Raw genomic sequence first — 23,169 nt, forward strand, 5'->3', positions numbered from 1 at the left:
TGCAGGGGGACGACCTCTGCATATACTATCTTGACCGGTATCTGTCTGGGAAGTGTTCACTAATCGAATAAGGGGAAGAGAAGGAGATTGTATCCCATTGGATATCCCCTCTCCAATGCTAGGACTTCTATCATTGCTCTAATCTCCCTGTCAAAGGATGGGAAAGGGACCCCAAATAGTGGGTCCTCAACGCCCGTGTATAAGGATCAAATCAAAACGAAGGGTTCGTTCTAACCTAATTATCGAGGACAAGACTTTGGGGCTTTGCTCTGCTGATTAGCCCCCCTTTTTCCCTAAACTAATCCTCCTCTGGTCCACTATCTGATCCATCATTGGTCTGAGCTTTCACAGAGGGGCGTACGCCTCGACTCCTGTCCCCCCCTTTTTTTTTCCTCACGTCCAGACCGTTGTCTAAAAGTCTTGTACGAAGTAGTGTATAAATATTAATATACTTGCTTTGGGAAGGAATCAGTAGGGGAAACATACAACCCTTTAATTCTAGTCATCATAAAGGGTTAAGCTTAACTGCAAGTATTCAAACAATGCCCTTTATTTTCTGCGGGGGATGAGACTATTTCCTTAGAAGCTAAAACCCGCGGGATTTCTCTATCTTTCCTCTCTTTCCACTTTCATCCTCTTCCTAATACTGGCGCTGGACTTCGTCCGTTGCAATCGCAACGCATGTTTGAATCTGTAAGTATCCGAGACTCAAGCCCCTCTCCATCTCTATCTCTCATAGGCACCAACCTCAATGTCTCATGTCGTCCGACCTTGTTTTTTTTTTTTCCTTGTCTGTGATCATGATGTCTTGCTACTTGCTGACTGAGGCGTCGGACGCGACAGCTACTCTCACAGTGGATTTCAATTTTGACCTGTCACCGTTCATTCCGCATGGCAGTAGAATCCCCGTTGGCCCGACGAAATAGACTATAGAGGGACGAGAAAGATGGCGTCAACGTCAGCCCTGCCCCAACCGTCACGGCCAGCCGCCAACCCCCCGACCGTGGCATTGCCCCCTCTGCCCAATCCGAAACCGAGAAAGAGTACACCCGGTGATACACCACGATCAGCATCACCATATCAACAACTCTCTAAATTGCGCACTCCATCGAGCCCCAAACCATCCGCGGCCCGATCCCCGCTATCCACTTCGAATTCCACATCGAATCTCAGCGCCATTCGATCGGCATCCAGCGGGCGCGCGCCCGGCAGTCCGGACAAAACCTTGCGCCGGACAATCAGTATCGCCTCGTTCCCACAGCCGCCCAAAGCGGGAGGGAGTCGGCCTTCAACAGCATCTTCCGTGTCGGGGATCCCCGCAAATCCAATAGGCAGTGCCAAGCCCAAACGGAGCTCGCGACTAAGCACAGGAACCACCAGTAGCTACCGGAGCTCTAAAACACCGTCACTGTTGAATGGCAGTGGGGATGGGAAATCCATCCTGGCGGATGCGCGGGACCCAGAGGGGTCCCCGGGCCATAGCAGAAGCTCATCCGCGCAAGGCTCTTGTTCAACTAGTGCAACGACGTTCGAAGATGCGGATGATGCCGGTGGCAAGTCAACCTCCAAACCTAAAGAGACCAAGGGCAACGTCATTGTCAGCGTACGCGTTCGGCCGGATAATAACCAGGGGGGCGAGACCCCTAGAAACCATGGCGAGTGGGCAGTGGATGGTCGACAGAGTTTAATTTCTCATCGAGGGAAAGATGGAGGAGACTATTATTATGGTGGGCACTACTACGTTTCGTGATTTCGTACATACTGACGGCAAGGCAGATAACGTTTTCGCGGCCCATGACAACAATGCCAAGGTGTACGACTCCGGGGCCAAACGCCTGGTCCGGCGGGTTATGGAGGGTTACCATGGAACTGTCTTTGCCTACGGTATGACAGGAACTGGTAAAACCTTCTCCATGCAAGGTACTGCCACCTCTCCCGGTGTGATCCCCCTCGCCATCACAGACATTTTCTCTTTCATTCGCGAAACCCCCCATCGAGAATTCCTCCTTCGAGTCAGCTATCTGGAAATCTACAACGAGAAAATTCATGACCTTCTCTCCGCCTCGACCACAAATGGTCCGGCCGCGCCTCAAGAAGAAATCAAACTCCGCGAGGACAGCAAACGCGGCGTCTATGCGACCCCGCTTAAGGAAGAAATTGTGCAGAGTCCGACACAGCTTCTTCGAGTAATTGCAAGAGGTGATCATGCGAGAAGGACGAGCAGTACGCAATTTAACGCGCGCAGTTCTCGAAGTCATGCGGTCGTTCAGATCGTGGTTGAAAGTCGCGAGCGAGTGCCAGCCGGCAACTCGCAGGACAAACGTGCTGGGATCGCTCCTGGTGGTGTCCGGGTGTCGACCCTCAGCTTGATTGATCTGGCTGGCTCCGAGCGCGCCGCCGATGACAAGGAGCGCCGAACCGAGGGAGCCCATATCAACAAGAGCTTGCTCACGCTCGGTAACATCATATCCAAGCTCTCCGATGCCAAGGACAAGCAAGGAAACCCAATGGACAAGGAAGGCCGTCATCTGCCCTACCGGGACAGCAAGTTGACCCGGCTACTCCAGCCGGCTTTATCAGGCAATTCCTTAGTGAGCATTCTCTGTACAATTCAACTGGTCTCCGGCGTGAATGCGCATTCTGGAGAAACTCTCAATACGCTGAAATTTGCCGCGCGCGCGAAGAATAATATCGTCAGTCACGCACAAAAGGCGGAGGAGGCCTACGGGGCCGGTGGGGCCGACTCTGGCAGTCGAGTCTTGCTAGAGCGATATCGCGTGGAAATTCAAGCTCTCCGTGGTCAACTCGACACCCAGGCCAAGGCCCAAGCGGAGAAAGAGTTGAAGTGGGATGAGCAGCAATTTGAGAAAGAGGCTCAGGCGCGCCATGAGGAGCAGGTCTTGGAGATGCAGTTGGCCCGGACGGCCCTGAAGGAGCGAATTGAACATCTCAACCGCTTGATCCTCAGCTCCAAGTCCACCGGTGTCAACAATCACGGCAGCTTATCTTCTGCATTTGGTCGTCTATCCCGTATGTCCGCTGCGGATTCCGGAACCCGCTCACTGCGGTCGTCGGCCAGTCAATCTACATTGGGTGCCGGTCATTCATCCATCAGACCAATGTCTTTCATGTCAGTCAACAGCAGTGACCCTTCAGGGCTCATGCCATTTCCAGGGGCATCATTCGGTAATGAGGATGAAGACGACATGGGCGAATTTGGCGACGGCAAAGCAAGTCTGCAACGGCAGGTTACTGCCTTGCAGGCTGATCTGGGTGACAAAAACCGATATATCTCCACCTTGGAGCGCCGGTTGCTGCAAGCACGACGCTCCAGTCATTCTCGGATGTCAGTTGGGGTCAAATCCAACAACTCGACCATTGTGGAGCATCCGGACCTGATGGCCTTACTCCGCGAAAGGGACATGGAGATCAACGAGCTACGCATTCAGCTTGATGATAAGGATCGAATGTTGGCTGCCCTTCGGTCTGCTGCGCGACACCGTGACCTGGCTGCTGTGACGAACGACGCATTGTCGCCAGAATTAAAAGGCAAAGAAGAGATGACAGGCTCCGGGGGCAACAGCCCATTGGAGACCAACAGTGCGGTCGATAAGCTTGCCAGCCCACCGGGTCCCGTTCTTCCTGGGAGAAGTGAAAAGGACGATGACCGAAGGAAAAATATGGACGAAGTATCCAGGATGCTGGATGAAATGATCCAGGGTCGAGTTGAAAGTGGCCATGGGCATCCTGAGAAAAGCCCCTTAGGACATATCAAAAGGGCCTCCAACGATAGTCGCCGAGTATCGTTGTCGGCTGAAGTGCCAGGCTTGAACCCTACTGCGCCTGCGCCAAAGGAAGGGACCCCCAGTTCTCCTAGTTAAAATCACCAAGTGATGATACGCCTTATTCTTGTACTTTTTGCTGAATGCTTCCTGTTGATCTGATACCCCCTTCATCTGTACAAGTTGTTATGTTCGTTTCATGTGGTTTTGTTGTTGTTTTGTGTTCTAGAGTTGGGGACTTTCGTCCCGCACGACGTAGCGCCATGATATTTGTATTCGACCCTTTCGTGTTTTCGTCTCTCTATTCTCCTTCTCTGTATGTTTTGAAATAAGCAATACAATAAGGATGTGCCAGATAGGCATCTGCTGATGTCGCCAAGGGGCATTGAATGCTGCATGTAGTAAAAGAAGACAAGATGATGGGAATAATGATGAAGACACAAGATAAGCGCTCTTTTAACATTGTAGATCGATCGCATCCGCCGCAAGCCGCTTTCACGCGGTGATTTCCAGTTCACCTGCCCTGTCCTTCGCATAGACATCTTTCCACTCGTCCCATAGTCGCTGTAATTCTTGCACGTACTTGGAATGAAGCTCATCGATATATGTGTCATCAATTTTATCCCGATTTTGCTGCTGCATCACAGGGATCGGTCGTCCCACCACGATGTTCAGCGGACGGCGGTAGGGCATCAACCCAACGTCATAATTGAAGACTCCACGTGCGTGGAACAGGGGGACGGTAAACCCCATGGTACGCTTGACAAGCATCTGAATTTTGTGAATGAGTGGATGCTGATCCGAGTGCACTTGTTCGTAAAGATCATTTTCTCCGAAGGCTAGAACGGGTACCAGATCGGCTCCCGTGCGAATGGCTAGCTTGACGAACCCTTTCCGACGTTTCAACACCAGGCGTAGACTATGCGGCTGTGCATTGAGAGATTCCCGGGCTCCACCAACGACAATGGTAATCGCTCTACCCATTCCCTCGTTATCGGCACCGCCTTTCGTCAGAATATTCTCACAGGATTCACGAGAGACACTCGCCAGTCCCATTGCGAGGGCATACTCTCGATAGAACGGGATTCGAAAATTTGAGTCCAAAGTTAACAAGGTGTTGGTAATGCCGGGAAAAAGCTTCGAGAACCCTAGGGCCTCGGTCCCGAAAGCGGCAAATGCACCATGTGAAATGATCCCGTGGGGATGATAGCCAAAGATGTACTTCTTGGTTGGGGGCAGAGATTCCTCGCGGTGAAGATGGGCCGGAAAATAAGATGCATAAATAGACCAGATGGGAAGTGATCGTAAGAAGGAACTTCGGCCTTTCAGTTCCCCGGAGGTTGGTGCTGTGGAGAACAAAGTGATATAGACCAGATAGGGCAGGAGAAGGGGCCAGAATAGAGGAATTGCACAGGTAAAGAAAAAGCTCGTCACAAAAATAGCAATTGTGAGTGTATGACATAAGACGACAAAGGTCTGTAATCGTCGTTCGAGGCCGATATTCAATGGGGCCCAATGGATTCTACTGAGTCGTCAGCGGAGTTTGTTAGGAAGATTGAATGATGGTATACCGTTTCTTTTCCCGATTCGCAGTCCACCCCGGAGGATGAGATCTGCGACCAGACTGAGCGACCCCATTCATTGTGGAAAGTAATGCGAAGGATGAAAGAGGAAGCTCCCCGCGTTTCGATCAAGAGGATGACGTTGATGTCTCGATTAGGTAATCCGCGTGGATCTGTGGTGGATCGCATGACTGAACATGAATTTACGTTTTTAGAGCACAAAATATGTGAGACAATGATCGTAGTGGATTGGAAAGTAGAAAAATTCCTTGTTAAATTCAGATCCTAAGCATGCATCTCCATTTTGCACCAAACGCCGATCCCTATGTGTGTCTATATACAATGCAAGAATGTTCCCTCGCTCAATATAAGGCTCATGCTTTTGCTTTCACCATGAAAATCTAATTTGAATCAGCACTGGTACAAGTAATATCAATATAATAATGGTGTCTGATCTGCTTGAACTTACCTCGTTAAGAGACTTATCATCCATAAGCGCTCTTTTCTTCTGTGCAATATGTCGGCTTCGGAATGCCTGTCGACCCATTGGCCGCCGCTCTCGTGAGACTGTGGTCATTTCCAAAATGGGTTTAGAAGGCTCAGGCTCTTGTTGAGATGATGCATCCGTCTGTTCAGTGGAGGGGGTCTCAGCCGCATCTGCCTTTCTCTTCTTGGACTTCTTTTTCTTCTTCGACCCGGAAATAGAGGCAGAATCCTCCTCCTCGTCGTCGATACTTGAACGGGACTTCTTTGAAGATTTCGACTTGGACTTGGATTTCGACTTCGACTTCGACTTCCGGACTGCGCTTGATGACTCGCTGGACAATGCGTCCTCTTCGTTGGATTGTTGGTCATCGTCGTTTGATTCAGAATTCTTCTGACTATCCAGAGGCTTTGGAGCGGGTAGAGCTTCAACTTTCTCTTGAGCCAAGAGCCCACCATGGACAAAGCGAACCTCCGGGAATTTCAGGGCGACATATCGAGCCAGCTTCACATCGTCTCTCTTGCGCTGTTCCTGCTTCAACTGCCCATCTGACTTGCCATTCAATCGACCAAGTAGCCCCTTGAAAGCATCTAAACCGGTTGGTTCAGTTTCCCGCCCGACACGGGCGCCCAGTCCCAGGGTATCATCCTTGATCGTCACTTTGATATGGGAGTGGCTGGCGGCCGTCAACAAATCAGCATGCGCAGCATCCCGAGCCCCTAAGCGACCACCTGGGGTCCAACCCTGGGAACTCATGATTCGATGGCCGAAGCCGGTTGTCGATCGAGCCCATTGCGTGTTATTGGGATCATGGGAAATTTTAGTTTTCCTGCATATGGGTCAGATTGGTTGCGCAACGATATTAAGGTGACGTGCATACTTTCGGGGAGCAGCTAAGCCCATTATGACAATTGGAGCAGGTGGGCAGTATCAAGAGATTTGAAGGTTCAAGGACAAAGAAGTCGGAGAAAAAGAAGGAAAAAGTTTGAATTGCGGGATCGAAAGATAACGCTGAGTCAGCACGATAAGATCCCCCACCCACGAACCACATCTTTAGAAGAATCAATGTATCTTACACCATTTGATAATTTCCTTTACCTGTCTCAATCCCATCCGAGATAGAGGAAGAAAAGTAAGAAGAGATAGCCATTAGGTTGTCCTTTTAAAGAAACCCCCCAAAAAATCAAAGTGGGTTATCAATCGCCAGTTCCGATTTTGAGCCGGCTTCCCATATCTGCTATCACGCGAGGCAATTGTCTCTCTCCACGCATGGAAAGGGCTCGGAAAAGCAACAGTTCTGTGCTTGGAGCGCTGATCTTCCATATATGTTAAGGAAGGGGTGGGATTTTGATTCTCATTCATCTTCCGGACTATGTTCAATCTCCGAGTTCTCTGCCGAGATCAGCCTCAGCGGACAATTGCGCTGGTGACGGCCGAGCATGTCTTAATCTTCCACTACAGTGCAACCGATGCCGGGTCTGGGTCAACACCACGTTGCCAGGTGGAATTCGTGGATGTTGCATCCGCAGATCTCGGGGCCTTTCGGCCTTTGGGTGCTGGTCATGGTACTTTGGGCTTGGTCACGCTAAATGAAGACCTGTTCGTCTGTGTTGTCACCACATCATCTCAAGCTGCTACTGTAAGACCAGGAGAAGCTGTGTCTAGAATTGATTCTGTAGATTTCTGTGCGTATTTTGAAAATGTCGAATCTCGATGTCTTCCTTTGTCTATATCTGACACCTACAGATTGCCTCAATCGTTCAGAATATGAATACGGCCTCGATTATGAACCTGGGACTCAATTTGCCGTCGAGGAGCGGACCGGTCAAGATAGCCGGGATGTGATGACAGAACACCCTTTCCAGGCCCTGAAAAAGCTTCTCGGAGATGGTAGTTTTTACTACAGTCTTGATTTCAACCTCACAGATCGTTTACAAGATCGGTAAGTGCTGTCTCAGATTAAAACGATCATTTTCTAAATGAAGTTCAGCTCGGATAAGTCGGCGGCATTTGATATCGATTCCTTGGATGAGGACATGCTTTGGAATTCATACATGATCAATCCACTTCTCCTTTTCCGAAGTCATTTGCCACCCGCAGATAAGGCCAAGCTAGACTCTTCTCAGCTGCTGACATGCGTCATCCGGGGATACGCAAGCACTCTAAAGATTCCGGCCACAGTCTCGATTCTGCCTCAGGTGCGGACAAACTTTCCATCTCTTCTGACCATTGTCTCACGACAGTCCTCTCGGCGTGCGGGCACGAGATTCAACTCGCGAGGAATTGATGATGACGGCAATGTGGCCAACTTTGTGGAGACTGAATTGATTCTCTGGGTCTCACCAGGTATTACTTTCTCGTACGTCCAAGTCCGAGGCTCGGTACCAATCTTCTGGGAGCAAACACCCGGTTTGATTCCAGGACAGCAAAAGATCGAGGTAACACGGTCAAGTGAGGCAACTCAACATGCATTCAATCAGCACTTTGAAACCCTTGAACTGGAGTATGGAGCCACGCATGTGGTCAATCTCCTAAGCGAGCTCAGATCTGGCGAAGCAGATTTGTCGGCCAAGTATCGTCAACACATTGCCCGTAGTTCCCTAAGGAAAAAGGAAGACCCTGAACATCATAGCCTTCTACGGCTAACAGAATACGATTTTTTGGCTGAGACCCGTGGTCCAGCTGGCTACGAAGCGAGCAACCAAATCAAGTATGAGCTGGCTGGGTCCCTGGACGGGTTTGTCTATTTTCTGTCCGAGGACTCTACGCGGTCTGCTGCATCTCTTTTTGAAAGGGATGACGTTCCTGGTGCCTCCTCGGTCATCCTGCAGCAGGAGGGAGTTTTCCGAACCAACTGCCTGGACTGTCTGGACCGAACAAACCTTGTCCAGACAATTATCAGTTCGATGGCATTGGAGTCATTTCTAGCACACCAGGGTGGAAGGTTTGGCTCAGATATGCAAATGCGTCATTCAACCCTCTGGGCAGACAATGGGGATGCCCTCTCTAAGATCTATGCCGGTACTGGGGCTTTGAAGTCCTCTTTCACTCGTCATGGAAAAATGTCGCTTGCGGGGGCTCTGGCTGATGCCCGAAAAAGTGCTACCCGGCTCTACGTCAATAACTTTACCGACAAGGCTAAACAGAGAACGATTGACCTTCTGTTGGGTCGATTGGCCAATCAAATGCCGGTTCACCTTTATGACCCAATGAATGATTTAGTCACTGAAGAACTCAATCGACGTGCTTCTGAATACTCTTCCACCAAACATATCCGTCTTTGGGTTGGCACTTTCAACGTGAACGGTCGTGATGAAGGGCCTGGCACCGATCTTACGCCTTGGCTTTTCCCCGAGGCGGTCCAATCTAACGAAGACCCTGTTATCTTTGCCGTTGCATTTCAAGAGATTGTTGACTTAAGCCCTCAACAGATCATGTCAACTGATCCGAGTACCCGCAAGGTTTGGCAGAGAGCCGTGCAAGATTGTTTAAACAGTCATACAATGGCAAAGGGCACGGGCAAATATGTGCTGCTAAGGACCGGGCAGCTCGTGGGTGCTGCGCTGATGATCTACGTGAAATCAGATGCACTCAAGGAAATCAAGAATGTCGAAGGTGCCGTCAAAAAGGCAAGTCTTCGTTCTTTCTTGGTTTTGGCCTGTTGCTGGTTTAATGATTCACATGTATGATTTGACTAACATATAGAATAGACAGGACTTTCGGGGATTGCTGGTAACAAAGGCGGCTGTGCAATTCGCTTTGATTTCTCCAATACCAGTATTTGCTTGGTAACCGCACATCTGGCAGCCGGGTTTGCAAACTATGACGAGCGGAACCGAGACTACGAAACCATCGATCGAGGCTTGCGGTTCCAGAAGAACCGAACCATTGCAGATCATGATGCGGTGATCTGGCTTGGAGATTTCAATTACCGTATTGGGCTAGGGAATCAGATCGTGAGAGATCTTCTGTCTCAGCGTGATTACCAAAAACTCTATGAAAATGATCAGGTGCCGTTGATGTCCCCTCGGATGTATTTCTCGAACTCTGCGCTGACTAGGACAATAGCTAAATCTCCAAATGACTGCCGGGAGAGCCTTCCAGTTTTATTCCGAAGGCCCCATTGGGTTTGCCCCAACGTACAAATATGATATTGGGACTGATAACTACGATACCTCGTAAGTTCTCGTCGGGCTCATCCCGCAAAGACTTCACTAACCTTCTTTCTCTACAGTGACAAGGCCCGTATCCCTGCATGGTGTGATCGAGTGCTATGGAGAGGACCCAACCTGCGTCAAACCCAATATCAAGTAGCTGATCTACGTGTGTCGGATCATCGTCCCGTGTGGGCCACCTTTGATGGAGTAATTGATGTTGTCGACCATGCCTTCAAGGATAATCTGCGGCGTATGCTTTACGAAGAAAAACAGCACGACGCTCTCTCTGATTCCATTCATCTTATGGATATGGATGATGACGATAGTCTACCACAAGGATCAATTGCACCTGGGTTGCCACCTGCCAGCTCTGACCGAAGCAGGTGGTGGTTGGACAATGGTAACAGGGCCCAGTACTTTTCTCACCCAGACACCGATCACAGCTAACCCAAGCAAACAGGTGCACCAGGCAAGGCGACAATTCAACCACCTAGAGAGGGACTTGTTGCCAACATGCAGCGCAAATCCAATCCTTTCTCCGCAGACTCCGAACCTGACTGGGTGCCAGCTTCGCGACTGACGAAGACCAGCATTGACAGGAAGCCTGCACCACCTCCCCGACGCGGTAGAACCTTGAACGACCAGGCACCCACATCTATAGATGCAAACTCACCACTAGTGGACAAAGCACCGCCAGCTGTTCCTCGGAAGCCCATGTCACTCAGCTCACAACTATCTCCACGCTCGCCAATGTCTAACGGACAATCCTACTCCACCATGTCCCTAGAAAATCCTGATAGAAACCGTTCATCTCGCACGGGCACAGGTGGGGCAGGCGGTCCTGATCTCCTTGGTGATCCTATGGATGAACAAATTGCGTGGAAACCACTCCTTCCCCAATGATTAAATGGTATAACCCGATCGGCCAGTCTAGGTATTCATCCCCTCCCTAGTCTTTGCCCAACTTCTGCCTAGTTTAGATTAGCATTCAACAATACAAAGGAGCGTTATCACTTATCGGGGCGCATTACAGACCTAGGACATTGGGCCAAATGCTGAATAGATGCAGATGCGGCTCTACATGTACTCTGTGCACTGAGGCTCATTTTCTTCTAGCTTGTTGCCTAAGACTACTGACCTCATGGGTTTCTCATCCACTTACGTGTAGTCCAATGAGCGTTAAACAACTCATTTCTTGACTATTGCTACGTGGACAGGGTTCCAGGCTTGGCGATCCCTAGGACCATTGACTAGGATCCCCGTAGATACGAAGCTATAATGCCACGACTTGCATATCGACCCAACATTATGAGTCAACTTCCAGGCTATATCCCAGTTGAATAAAATACCCACTAAATTATAATCCCACGGTAAATATAATTTATTTTGTACGAAACAGGTTCCAATGAAGAATCCCCTTTTTTCTTTTCTTTTTTTGACGCGAAATTTCTATGTAAATTACATGCACCGCCAGACTGGAGAAACATCAACTTCATATGGAAATATAAGACAATTAACCTCCATACTGCTCCTATCGGAACCACATAGAATCATCACGATCTTCATGAACAGCAAACAAACAAAGAACAAGAGAACAAGCAGTAGAGTATAGCGGCTTATGCTGAAAAAAAAAAAAAAAAAAAAAAAAAAAAAAAAACCGCCCAAGTCGTGAGAGTATATTTTCTGTTCGCAAAGCAAACCGATATTCACAGTTGTGTCATTATATTTTAATAACGTTTGTCTTGTGATTATTAGACAAGACATCCTGCCTTTCGGGCAGGGGGGTTGTACTCCCATGAAGCAAGACATCACGCTAGCTAGATATGAACCCATTCATGACCCCTTGAGCTCCTGGGATATATGACCCGTGTGAGAAGAGGAAGAGTGGAGGTAAAAGGTGCAGGTGTATCAGGGATTGGCCCATAACATGATGCCTGGCCGAAACAGTTCTTCCGCTTTCCATCTAACCATCGAGGATCTTCTGGGGGTGCTGGGAGCAGGGCAGGCGGAGGGCTGTTTAAACCCCCACGCAAGGTGAATTGGTGTGTGGGATATCAGAGAGAAGAGGGGCCAATGACTCAAGGCCATTCCTCATCTTGGGTCGTCTTTGCCCTGATCACTGAGGTGCTGGTTCATCCTTTTTTTCTGCCTTTGGGGCCTTTTTGACTCGGGGAGGAGGACGCCGACCCATCATCCATGTCGTAAATGCCGGAGGGTCACCTGGCTTACGCGGGGCCTTTTTGTTCCCTAGAGAATTAGGTCAATGAAGGGTTCATGGTGCCATTGGATGCCTGTGGAAGAAAGAAATCCTGGAGTTTCCATGTCCACATACCTTCTTTCTTTTTCTCCGCAGGCTTGGGAGGTTCAGCTGGTGGTGGATCGGCGGCTGGAGGTGGATCAGGCTCCTTGGGCTTTTCAGGAATTGGCCACATGTGCATCGTAATCGTCCAATCTGGCTCAACCACCGTTTCCCACACTTGTGGAAGGATAATGTCACCATTCGGTCCCACTAGATCGTAGTGCCCTTCGGCCACATGAGGCCCAATGACCTCAATATGGAGAAAGGCCTGCTTGATCAGGTCTTCCATTCCCTAGTAAGTATTGTCAATGCTGACCCACGGAGCAAGGAGGAATGATTGTCTTACCTGCCAGGTGCTACACAGCTCAAAGGGAAAGCTGAATTTCCTCCCAACGGCATCCTTGAATTTAATGGGCTTCTTCTTCTCCGGTGGGGGCACTTTATTTTTGTTTTCTTCCTCCTCCTTTGCCTTGGCGGCGGCGGCGGCGGCGGCGGCGTTCGCTGCTTCCACGGCTTCCAACGCCTTGGTGGCTGCATCCTGCGCCGCTTGCGCCGAGTCTTCTTTGGCTTTCGCCGCAGCCTCTGCGGCTGCTTTCTCTGCCTCCTCCTTCGCCTTGGCCGCCTCGGTCGCTGCGCGCTGCTCAGCATCTGCGCGCGCCAACGCTGCCGCTTCTGCCGCTGCCACCGACGCGATCGCCTGGTCATGAGCCAGCTGCTTCTCTCGCGCGAGTCGTTCTGCCTCCTCAGCTGCGATAGCTGCTAGGCGGGCCGCTTCCCTATTCTCACGCTCTGTGCGATCATCCAGAATCAATTTCTCTAGTCGCGCAATAGCCTCGTCCTTTGCAGAGGCCTCCTGGGCTGCTGCTTCTTTCGCTGGGTCATCCGCGGGGGGAGGAGCAGGAGGTGTCTTAGATTCTGGTTGGATTGGGGACGGTACTTGCGGCGGGTACGGAAAGTAGGATGGGGGCATCATGCCTTGAAACATGGCATAGGGGTCTCGAAAGTTGTTGTAAAAGCCATTATGGGGGTAGGGCATGATCTCGTGATGAAATGGAGGCGCAGCAAAAGGCGAGGGCATGCCATGGGCGCCCATATGAGGCGGTAATGGTTGGTGGGTGTGAGGGTCGATGCGGGCTTGGGGCGGCTGTTGAGGATGTCTTCCATGTGCTTGCTCCGGAAAGTAGGGATGCATGGGGGGAGCCCCGTGGGGCGGCCCATATGGGTAGGCCGACCCATATGGCTGGCCATTTGGGTTACCATGACCGAGTCGAATGAGCTGGTCAGACAAAGGAGGAGGAGGAGGATTCTGGTGGGGAAATGGGCCATGGCCCGGGGGATATTGGTGGTTGTAGGAGGGGCCCGAGGAAACACTTGGTGGGTAGCCCGCGGCTTGTTGCCCGGCCCATCGCCGCTCTTGAGGATTGCGTGGGTAATGACTGGCAAATTCCTCCGAATCTGCACTACCGGGTGACTCTGGGGATGGTTGGCGACGGGCCCGGGAGCCATAGTCGCGATCGCGATCGGGAATCATTTGGGGGTGTGGGTGGCGACGGCCCGAAGCCGAGCGCGAACCGTGGAGCGAGCGGTTGCGAATCGTGGTCCTTGGTCGAGAGGCTGAATCAGACGGTTTCAATTCATCCGGATATGGCAGAGTCGCCCACTCATCATAATCTGGATATTCATGACTCCCATCCGACAGGAGAGAGAATTGTCCACCCGAGGAGTCCTCGTCCGACAAAGAGTGATCTGAGTCGTGCGGATCAGCGGGGTCAATCTGGATGCTGACCCTAGAAGTGGATGTGGTCAGTGCAAGGTACGATTGTGGATGTGTGTTGTGCTCTTGAGGAGGCGGAGAAGGAGGGGTTTTAAAGGAAGGTGGGATGGAGAAGAATGGGGGAAGGGGAAAAAGGAAAAAGGAATCAAAACATACGTCATAGAGACTTGAGCCTCTTGGGGCGGGAAGACAAAAGTATATAAAGGAGAGAGTCAAGGTCAGGGGAGTGAAGGGGGGAGAAAGTGTGTATATGTTGTGGGAGAGAAAGTTGAGAGTTAAACCCGAAAAAGAAATAAAGATAAATAGTATCAAATTGCCAATACGTATTTTTGGTTTTGGTTTTGGGTTTTCAATTGGGTTGTCACGCTAATCCCTTGCGCCAGACCAGATAGACTCGTCCACATCATGATTGGGGAGCGGCCTAATAACACTTCTTATTGGGCTGGGAATCATGGTTGGGCATGTCTCTGTCATTGAAGAGTACTAGGATCTGAATGTTATGCAAAGCGCTGCCCAAAATGCCCAATCATGACCCACCTGGAAAATTTCATGGATCGAACGCTCCAGAAATGCATGGGGAGACGAGTCATACCAAGCCTGCAGATGTGGATCCAAGATCAGCAGGGGGGTAGAATGCAGAATATAAAGTAAACACAACAAGGATCATCTCTACGGGTTTTACATACACATCATACACATCTTTGTGATAATGATCACATCCTTTTAAAAAAAAACATTAGACAGTAAAAACAGGGGGTATATCCAAATCAGGCGGAACAGCATCACACCCAATACAGAATTATTGAGTGGACTGAAGGCGATTCAATAAGGCTTTGGCGGCAATGAGTTCACTGCGACTGGATGCCCAGTGTTGATCATCTATCGACCGGGACTGGACAATTTCTTGGAGTCGCTGAAGAGAAAAGCGCTGCAGCCTGTCAAGGGTTGTCTTCGGGATCGCAGCGGCATGTTGAAAGTCGTTTTCTAGCATGCGAGATGAGGCCTGGGACTTGGTCAGATGGAAGGTCATCAACAAAGACGGGTGGATGAGAAAAACAAGAAAAAGGAAAAGAGAGCGCCATTGGCAGCACAATCACAGACATACCAGAGCCAACCCATAGAAACCACGCAAGTAATCATCACAGAGCTCAATGCTTCGACAGAAATGCTGGATCGACTTGCTAGCAAGCTGGGCCCCGTCGGGGGAGGAGGTGTTAATGTAGAGCACTTCACCAAGTCGGGCATGGATCTACAGGAAAAATTAGCTGCGTCGAGGGAAGTAGGAGGGTAGATCCATACATTCCAGGCATTAGGAGCGATAAGAAGAGCCTCCTCAAGACTAAAGATGGCTTGTGCACCCAGTCCCTGCGACTGGTATAGATCGGCGAGTTCACACCATGCTTCTGCATCGGTAGGGATGGCATCGAGGAGCTGTATGAGAGCAGCGATCGCATCAGCAGGCCGGTGGAGCGAGCGTAGCAAAGCGACCCGACGCTTTAGAATGGGCTGAGACAGTCAACGCTAATATTCAGCAGGGGAGTGGGGATGCAGAACACACCACATTGACCGGATTGTCTCCAAGAATGGTTTCATATTCCTTCAAGCATTTCTCCAGGGCAGAGGTGTCTTTAGCAGTCGCCTCCTGGTAGAGGCCACGGAGCCCCATGACCCTCTCATTGGAGGCACCAAATCGGGAGCTTAACCTATCGAGACAGGCCTGGGCAGATAGATCATCACCCGTCCGCAGACAGGCAAGAAAAAGCTGTTCAGTCCGGCCATACTCTTCCGCGGTATCTGCGGAGGATGAAGCGGTTGACGTGGTGTTGGAGGGATCGTGGCCGAGGATCGCAGGCGCTTGCTGGGAGAGATGAAGAGCGGAGATTAAATCGGATCCATTGATGCCCCGGGAATCAGCAAAAGCCCCCATGGTGTTGCAAGGACGAGATGGGCCGAATGCTTAAACGGCGAGACTGGTTACTGGTTTACGTGAAACGGGCAATGAGCGGTGGTCTGGAGAGGTGTGGAGACCTGGCGGCGCGCGGAGTCTGGAACACGATCCCGTGATGCTTATCCCCCCACGTCAATTCGTCAATTGACTCTGGATTCTCCCCAGCTCGACCTTTCATTCAGCTCCCAGGGGCATACAATAGGGCCATGCTACCGGGGAATAGTGGACTGTACATTGGAATCTTGTTTCTTCTCTGATTCCTTTTCCCTCTCCGTGAGAGCGAGAGGTCAACGCGATGTCGGTTGTGCCCATGACGAAATCGGCCAGACGGCGGAACTGACCCGCGCATGCTAGGTTTGAAAAATCACTCTATGACCTGATTAAGGGTCTTCGGAACCACAAAGGTGGCGAGGATGAGTACGTTCAAGCCTGTTTACGCGAATGCAAGGCGGAAATTAAGCTACAGGACATAGGTAGGTCCCTTCATTGACGTCGCCGGGATGAGAGGCTGAATCTGGGCAGATAAGAAGGCAACGGCACTCCTGAAGCTGATCTATCTGGAGATGTTTGGCTACGATATGTCTTGGGCCTCGTTCCATGTTCTGGAGGTCATGTCCTCCCCGAAGTACCTACAAAAACGAGTAGGATATCTTGGGGCCGTTCAAAGTTTCCGGCCAGATACCGAAGTTCTGATGCTGGCGACCAACATGCTGAAAAAGGTCTGTTCCCCAGCTAGCTTAGCATATCACATTCTCCTCTATCGGTGAGCCTGATCATAAGGATCCTAATTCTCCTGGCTCTAGGACATTGTATCGCCTAATATCCTCACCCTGTCACTCCCACTGGCCACTCTACCGCATATCATCACACCATCTCTTGCTATGTCCTTACTCCCTGATATTCTGTCTCGCCTCTCCCATTCGAGCGCGGTTGTCCGGAAGAAGTCCATCGTGTGTCTCTACCGGCTGGCTCTAGTCTACCCAGATGCTCTGAAGCTGGCATGGCCAAAGATTCAGGATCATCTCATGGATGAACAGGAAGATAGCAGTGTGACTACTGCAGCTATCAATGTCATCTGTGAACTTGGTTGGAGGCGACCGCACGATTTTCTTCCTTTGGCTCCCAGGTTCTTTGAGCTTCTCGTGGACAGTGGCAACAATTGGATGGCCATCAAGATCATCAAGCTAGTTTGTGAACCCTGACCCAGTTCATGAATATATCCGAACTAATACAAGGCAGTTTGCTACCTTGACCCCGCTTGAACCGCGACTGACACGCAAGCTTCTTCGCCCATTGACAAATATCATCCAAACCACGACGGCAATGTCCTTGCTCTACGAGTGCATCAATGGTATCATTCAAGGCGGCATTTTAGATGGCGAGGACAATGATCAAGAGAGAGATGAGGTTGCGGCTCTTTGTATCGGCAAGCTGAGGGGAATGATTGTCATGGATTCGGATCCTAATCGTGAGTGGGCCTTCTTGTCTCTGGGCGCTAAATGATTTTTCTGACTTTTTGAAACAAGTTAAATATGTCGCGCTTCTGGCATTGAATCGCATTGTGACAACACATTCTATGTTGGTTTCCATGCAACAAGACGTCATTATGGACTGTCTGGACGATCTTGATGTTTCGATTCGACTTCAAGCCCTAGAACTTGCTGCCGGGATGGTCACCAGTGATACTCTTCAGGCAGTTGTGAATCGTCTTTTTAGCCAGCTTCAACTGGCTTCTTCACAAGATAGCCCTGATTCCGGGACAGTGTCTGTTCCGGATGATGAGGAACTCGAAAATTGGAAAGGTTCAAGTGGTGTCATGGATGCACTCAACATGCCCAATAACTATCGATCCGAGGTTATTCACCGCATTCTAGATATTTGCTCCCAGAACAACTATTCGGATGTCGTCGACTTCGAATGGTATGTTGGCATTTTGGTTCAACTGATCAGGCTTCTTCCGCCATCAGAAGTGCACGACTACGGACACGATTCCTCTACAGGAGGCCCAGAGGGTTCAACTGGCGGGAGGGCTACTGTCGCGTCTCGGATAGGATCCGAAATTCGCAGTATTGCTGTTCGTGTGAAGGGAGTCCGTCTGGAGGCTACCCGGGCGGCGGAGTCTCTGCTGCTCATCGATAACAGGCCGATGCTATTCCCCGCCTCTTCAAATGTCGGGGATGACGTTTTGGGACCTATTGCATGGGTTGCTGGAGAATATGCGGATCATCTCCAGTCACCGAGCCGAACTCTTCAGTCTTTGATCGATTCGTCGACTCTGTCCTTGCCTCCCAATACACTCCAGCTGTTTTTACAAGCCATTCCCAAAGTTCTGATACAAGTTAATCAATCCTGTGAGACGAAGGAGGCATGGAAGAGTGAACTTTCTCTTCTCTTGGCGCGGGTCCTGGATTTCCTCGACGCACTAGCCGCTCACCCGGACTTGGACGTGCAAGAACGAGCCATTGAATTTCTAGAAGTCCTTCGTTTAGGGGCTGAGTCCCTTCAATCTGAAACGGAGGGTGTTCCATTCCTTCTAGCTTCCGTTATTCCAAACTTATTCGCGGGATTGGAACTCAACCCTGTTGCAGCCAGCGCTCAAAAAAGGGTGATGTTTCCCCCTGATCTCCACCTGGATGAAGCATTCAACGATGATCTACCAGGCCTTTTCCAGGAATTGGGGGGCTCTCTAGCGGAAACCACTCAGCATCGTCTTATTCAACAATTTTATCACGTTGCCGATATCAGTCCGCCTTCCCATAAGCTGCCTCATGAACAGCTGACCGCGGCAGAAATCCAACTTGATGCTTCCTACCAGAACAGTCTCAACCTCACGGCGGACTCCCCAGGCACTGTAGATAGGAGAAAGGTTTACCGGAAAGAGCGCTATCGGGATGATCCCTTTTACATTGCTCCGCTAGACCCATCATTGGGCACGTCCACCCCGCACCATGATGCCCCACATGCATCCAGTGGTGACGCATTGGATATCGATTCGATCCCTATCGTCGACTTGAAGCTAGACGATGACTCGATCAGGCGAGCACGACGTGATACTCTAGGGAGCCGCCGGGTGCATACTGCCGCCAAAATGGAAGTTGCGGCGGACGAAACATTCGGGTCTGAAGAGTCGGTGGCCCTCAGTTACTCTGCTAAGGCTGGAGGGCCAGGCTTGAAGCGCTCGCTACTACAGGTTGACTCCAGTGGGCTCGGGCACCTGGCGGGGGCGAACGATGGTCAAGGCCCTGGTTTAACCGGGGGTGAGGAGGATATCGAGATGAGAAAAGCGATGCAAAATGTGGAGCAGATGCGCCTGCGCATGCAGCGAGCGTCAGAGCGAATCGAATTAGAGGGAACACCTGCCGAGGGCACTCTTGTGAAGAAGAAGGGGAAGAAAGGGAAGAAGGGCCAGGCTACTGATCAGTCCGGCGATACGAAAAGGAAGAAGAAGAAGCATACGAGTGAATAACATTTTATTCAAGTTTGCTTTGGATAGAAATGCAAGATGGTTTAGGTAATTGCGATATAGTACAGGATCCCCAACTTTCCTTGGGTAGGGCAGTAGCATCCATCTATCTGGTGTAGGCGATCATCACCACGGGTATCACTTGTTGGGACCGTCTTCTGTGGCGAGGGCATCGGCGTCGAAGCTATGGGGCGATGTAGACTTAACAGGCGTCTCAACTTTCGGGGTATTTCAAAGCATTCGGAAGGTGAGCGCAGCTATCCAGTGATTCGGGATAAGGTTGAGGCTACGATTGACCAGATCTCGGGCACAACCTTGAGGAGCTCCAACATAAGTCCACCACAGACGACAAAGGCCAGGATCACTATACGTCTTAGCTCATAGATCTAGCAAACCGGATAGGTTCCAGGGCACATACCAAGCCAGCTCGCCGAGATGGGGGTCTTTGTGGTTTGTTTGGGTTTTGTGATAACAGGCCCTTTCCCTCGCTTGGCGGCCTCTTGCTTTGCGAATCGTTCGTTCGCACGTCGTTGTTGAGGTGTTTGCGCCTATGGTAGTATGGATTAGTAGATTCTCGGGCTAGAGGTAAAGCTAGACTCACCATGGTTATTGATGAGGGTGTTGAAGGAGGTAAAGGGAAGACGAGGTTATCGCCGCAGATAAACTTCCCCGGTTTTAAAAAAGGCCACGTTGTATTTCGGTAATAGTCTTGACCACGAATCTATTTTTATATATAATGCCCCTTAATCTAATGTCAAATCAAAGATGGAGATCAACCTTAAATTTTAACACTCAAACATTCAACAGCGAAATTTGGGGTATAGGTAATATACCGCCAATTGTTGTATTAGTACGTATCGTGGATTCTTTACAGGGTCCGATGTAGTAGAAAGTCTAGGGGTTACATAGAGGGTAATTCGAGTCTTCTCCATGGACCTTGAGCAATTCTGAAATGGAGGAGTCAATTTTATACGGCAGTAACCAGAAGCAGGTCTATAGATTACAAGATATCGATCAATTGTATGTTCAGTCTATTTAGTGCTTAGTCGGGCCGTTCACATTGAACGCTATCGAAAAGTCCGCGTGGAACGAGGCCTTCCACGGGCTCCTGCCACTTTTTGATAGAAAATACGATTCAATGGTGGTGGTTCAAAAAGCATGATCTACCGGCTTTGTCCCGGCTGGACACTCGAATAATTGATCGTAACACTGGGATATAGAAAGCGAACGCAGAATTAATGCCCCCATGGGGAGAATTGCTAGCTGCACACAATTATTGTCTATCTCCGTTTTGAGATCATAGCTATGTCATGAAGTTCTAATATCTTCATTTAATTTTGATGATGGGTATATACAACTTATACAACTTATTGTATGCTAGGCACTAAAGATACAAATGTTTTCAGGAAGTCTTAGGTTAAGCATAAATAAAAACTTATTTATCATATAAGTATAATATGTTCTTAAAATCCTAAATCAGAAAACAATAGAGCATATTTAAATTCCCATACTAAGAGGAGAGAGTATATATATTGTTATATATATATTTGAAAAAGGGAAAAGATTAAGTATATTATAGCATTTGTAGCTCTGGATTCCATTATAATAAGGAAGAAGAAGAATCTCTATCTTCTAGAATCTTTTCTTTTAAGAATTAGTCTTATGATTAATATAAATTATTTTCTCGGACTTTAAATTTATACTGATTCAGTACAATTTATACACAATTCATATCCTTTTTACTATCTTCTGAACTCGTCTTTCCTTCTTTTAAATCATAAATTCCTCTTCCCTTACCTTCTTAAGAAGAAGATTAATATATATTAAACTATTTTGAAAGGAAGCATAGAACTTATATATATTTTACCTTCTTTTTCATCTAGAGCTTGTCTTTATTTTATCTTTCAAATGAGAGCTATAATAAGTATAAGAAAAAATTGGAAATTATAGAGAAATTAGACTGAAAGGAAGCAAGATGTTTTTTATTATCAAAGATTATAAATTTCGAGTATCTTCTAAATTTACCTTTAATCTATTTCAGAGCCCTGAAGACATAACGATATCAATATTAGATCTATTTCAATCATTAACAACTAATTATTACTTGTAGAATGATATAAATAGCTAATCAACCTTAAGCTTTTCCATATGTTATAGTTCTTGAGTATTTATCAAACAATAATAAAGATTCTCATTAGACTAACATTTATTAATGGAATTAATAAAATATGATTTATAGAATATATCTTAGAAGAGACTAGATCATAACTATACTGATTTATAAGAATATTTAATGACCTCTTTTTATATATATATATTTTACTAGTTTTAGGATAAATGTTAAAAAATATATTAAAGCTATGTATTCATCACACATAGTATATCTGTTTGTTTTCAAGATATATTTTAATTCTTATTACAAAGAGTACCCTTTGTAAAAAGATAAAAAGAGTTCAGCTTTCATTTTCCGTTCTCTAAAGCACTATTAAATCAAGACCAAAGACTAAGTCAAGAAGTTACAATTGAATTTCCATTTTTTAAATTTTTTTTTATAAAGGACTTCTCCTTTATATTATGATCTTTCTCTTATAGAAATGGATCCAAGGTATAGATAAATTAAGATTGATTTATATTTATTATAAGAATGGTTTAGAAACTTGAATGAAATTTTTTTCATTAGCGTTATATACTGGAATAAGGATTAAATACAATAGAAAAGTAAGTATAAGCTATTATAACTTACCACCATAAAGAAGAATAAACAGATAGAATAATTTAATTATTGAGGATAAGAAAAAAAGAAAAGAAGAGAAAGAAGCGCGATCTATCTAGAAAGGCTCTATCTAGGTTACCTAACTATAGCTAGACTATTATGCTATAGAAAGAAAAGAATCTAACTATATCTCTTAAATTAGCCCTAGAAATATATATTTATTATTATTATAGTAATTACAGTAGATTTATATAAATAAAATAGTTTTATAGGACATTATTATAAAAGAAAAGATAGTTACCTATTTTCTAAGGTAGAAATCATAGGATATCTTAGATATCCTAAAACAGTACTTTAATACTTTTTAAATTCTAAATTTTAAATTTTTAAAAACTATTTCCTATATTTAGATATTTTATAAATAATAAATTATATATAATTAAAACTATTATAGATATAATAATTAATCTTTTATTTTATATAAGTTTGATTTCTACTTAGATTTCTTTTACTTTTTATTAATAAAGATAAGTCTAATTTAAAAATAAAATAATATTATCTTAAAGCTAATTTTAAAAAAAGAATTTTCTAATATAGTATAATAAGTAACACTAAATCACTTCTAATTTAATATCTAGATTAAGAGTGAGCTCTAGACTTATCTAGAGCTAGTCTATAATAAAGAGATATTTAAAGTAAGATTATTATAAACTATTTACTTAGCTCTTACTTCCTCTATATTAAAGAAGAAGAAGAATCTCTCTCCTTTTATTCTTTCCTTTCTTAAGAACTAGTTTTAAAACTAATATAATCTATATTATATTAGTACTATTTATATTCCTTTTAGATCTTCTTTATTATTTTTTATCTAGTCCTTTTACTTATAACTTTTAATTTTTTTATCTTAGACTATCTAAAAAGATAGTAAATTTATATTAAACTATTATTAAAGAAAGTATAAAATCTATATATCTTACTCCTTTTTCT

At 47.3% G+C, this 23,169-nt stretch overlaps 8 protein-coding genes across 8 annotated transcripts; 3 read left to right on the plus strand and 5 right to left on the minus strand.

The window, feature by feature from the left end:
- The first annotated feature begins 888 nt into the window (after nt 1-888).
- Nucleotides 889-4,009, plus strand: N7503_004686 (putative kinesin family protein (KipA)). The gene is made up of 2 exons (XM_057064233.1): nt 889-1,727; nt 1,777-4,009. Exons 1-2 carry the CDS (start codon nt 947-949, stop codon nt 3,879-3,881), a joined length of 2,886 nt encoding a protein of 961 aa, XP_056921976.1. The 5' UTR covers nt 889-946; the 3' UTR covers nt 3,882-4,009.
- Nucleotides 4,010-4,277: 268 nt separating this feature from the next.
- On the minus strand, nt 4,278-5,424 carry N7503_004687 (uncharacterized protein; the record flags this gene model as incomplete). The annotated part of the gene is made up of 2 exons (XM_057064234.1): nt 4,278-5,304; nt 5,354-5,424. 2 exons carry the CDS (start codon nt 5,422-5,424, stop codon nt 4,278-4,280), a joined length of 1,098 nt encoding a protein of 365 aa, XP_056921977.1.
- Nucleotides 5,425-5,718: 294 nt separating this feature from the next.
- On the minus strand, nt 5,719-6,731 carry pxr1 (telomerase inhibitor/ribosome biogenesis protein PXR1; the record flags this gene model as incomplete). The annotated part of the gene is made up of 3 exons (XM_057064235.1): nt 5,719-5,745; nt 5,814-6,657; nt 6,709-6,731. 3 exons carry the CDS (start codon nt 6,729-6,731, stop codon nt 5,719-5,721), a joined length of 894 nt encoding a protein of 297 aa, XP_056921978.1.
- Nucleotides 6,732-7,200: 469 nt separating this feature from the next.
- On the plus strand, nt 7,201-10,888 carry N7503_004689 (SacI domain and endonuclease/exonuclease/phosphatase family protein; the record flags this gene model as incomplete). Its single annotated transcript, XM_057064236.1, has 7 exons — nt 7,201-7,513; nt 7,575-7,770; nt 7,819-9,461; nt 9,543-9,838; nt 9,897-10,006; nt 10,063-10,385; nt 10,446-10,888. 7 exons carry the CDS (start codon nt 7,201-7,203, stop codon nt 10,886-10,888), a joined length of 3,324 nt encoding a protein of 1,107 aa, XP_056921979.1.
- A 991-nt stretch (nt 10,889-11,879) lies between these two features.
- N7503_004690 (uncharacterized protein) lies at nt 11,880-14,291 on the minus strand. Its single transcript, XM_057064237.1, has 4 exons — nt 14,215-14,291; nt 12,631-14,071; nt 12,318-12,576; nt 11,880-12,232 (listed from the first exon to the last, which is right to left on the minus strand). Exons 1-4 carry the CDS (start codon nt 14,217-14,219, stop codon nt 12,102-12,104), a joined length of 1,836 nt encoding a protein of 611 aa, XP_056921980.1. The 5' UTR covers nt 14,220-14,291; the 3' UTR covers nt 11,880-12,101.
- Nucleotides 14,292-14,790: 499 nt separating this feature from the next.
- N7503_004691 (uncharacterized protein) lies at nt 14,791-16,033 on the minus strand. Its single transcript, XM_057064238.1, has 4 exons — nt 15,617-16,033; nt 15,358-15,564; nt 15,164-15,307; nt 14,791-15,061 (listed from the first exon to the last, which is right to left on the minus strand). The coding sequence occupies exons 1-4, from the start codon at nt 15,983-15,985 to the stop codon at nt 14,858-14,860; spliced, it is 924 nt and encodes a 307-aa protein (XP_056921981.1). The 5' UTR covers nt 15,986-16,033; the 3' UTR covers nt 14,791-14,857.
- A 215-nt stretch (nt 16,034-16,248) lies between these two features.
- On the plus strand, nt 16,249-19,472 carry N7503_004692 (putative AP-3 complex subunit delta; the record flags this gene model as incomplete). The annotated part of the gene is made up of 6 exons (XM_057064239.1): nt 16,249-16,303; nt 16,361-16,479; nt 16,529-16,725; nt 16,810-17,193; nt 17,246-17,474; nt 17,533-19,472. Coding segments are annotated over exons 1-6 (2,871 nt in total). The 5' UTR covers nt 16,249-16,301.
- A 254-nt stretch (nt 19,473-19,726) lies between these two features.
- N7503_004693 (RAMP4 family protein) lies at nt 19,727-20,073 on the minus strand (the record flags this gene model as incomplete). Its single annotated transcript, XM_057064240.1, has 3 exons — nt 19,727-19,833; nt 19,888-20,017; nt 20,071-20,073. The coding sequence occupies 3 exons, from the start codon at nt 20,071-20,073 to the stop codon at nt 19,727-19,729; spliced, it is 240 nt and encodes a 79-aa protein (XP_056921983.1).
- Between the last annotated feature and the right edge of the window lie 3,096 nt (nt 20,074-23,169).

Source organism: Penicillium pulvis, assembly GCF_028828015.1.
Source record: "Penicillium pulvis strain IBT 33274 chromosome Unknown contig_23_segment0_segment0, whole genome shotgun sequence".
Lineage (NCBI taxonomy): Eukaryota > Fungi > Ascomycota > Eurotiomycetes > Eurotiales > Aspergillaceae > Penicillium > Penicillium pulvis.

Bases quoted from the DNA above. Each gene is read 5' to 3' on its own strand.
- N7503_004686 (XM_057064233.1), top strand. From the start codon at position 947: ATGGCGTCAACGTCAGCCCTGCCCCAACCGTCACGGCCAGCCGCCAAC. The intron at 1,728-1,776 runs GTGGGCACTACT...ACGGCAAGGCAG, and splicing joins TGGAGGAGACTATTATTATG to ATAACGTTTTCGCGGCCCAT.
- N7503_004690 (XM_057064237.1), bottom strand. The intron at 12,577-12,630 runs GTAAGACAATCA...AATACTTACTAG, and splicing joins AGCTGTGTAGCACCTGGCAG to GGAATGGAAGACCTGATCAA. The intron at 12,233-12,317 runs GTATGTGGACAT...CTAATTCTCTAG, and splicing joins TGCGGAGAAAAAGAAAGAAG to GGAACAAAAAGGCCCCGCGT.
- N7503_004691 (XM_057064238.1), bottom strand. From the start codon at position 15,985: ATGGGGGCTTTTGCTGATTCCCGGGGCATCAATGGATCCGATTTAATC. The intron at 15,565-15,616 runs GTGTGTTCTGCA...TGACTGTCTCAG, and splicing joins GAGACAATCCGGTCAATGTG to CCCATTCTAAAGCGTCGGGT. The intron at 15,308-15,357 runs GTATGGATCTAC...TTTTTCCTGTAG, and splicing joins TCGCTCCTAATGCCTGGAAT to ATCCATGCCCGACTTGGTGA.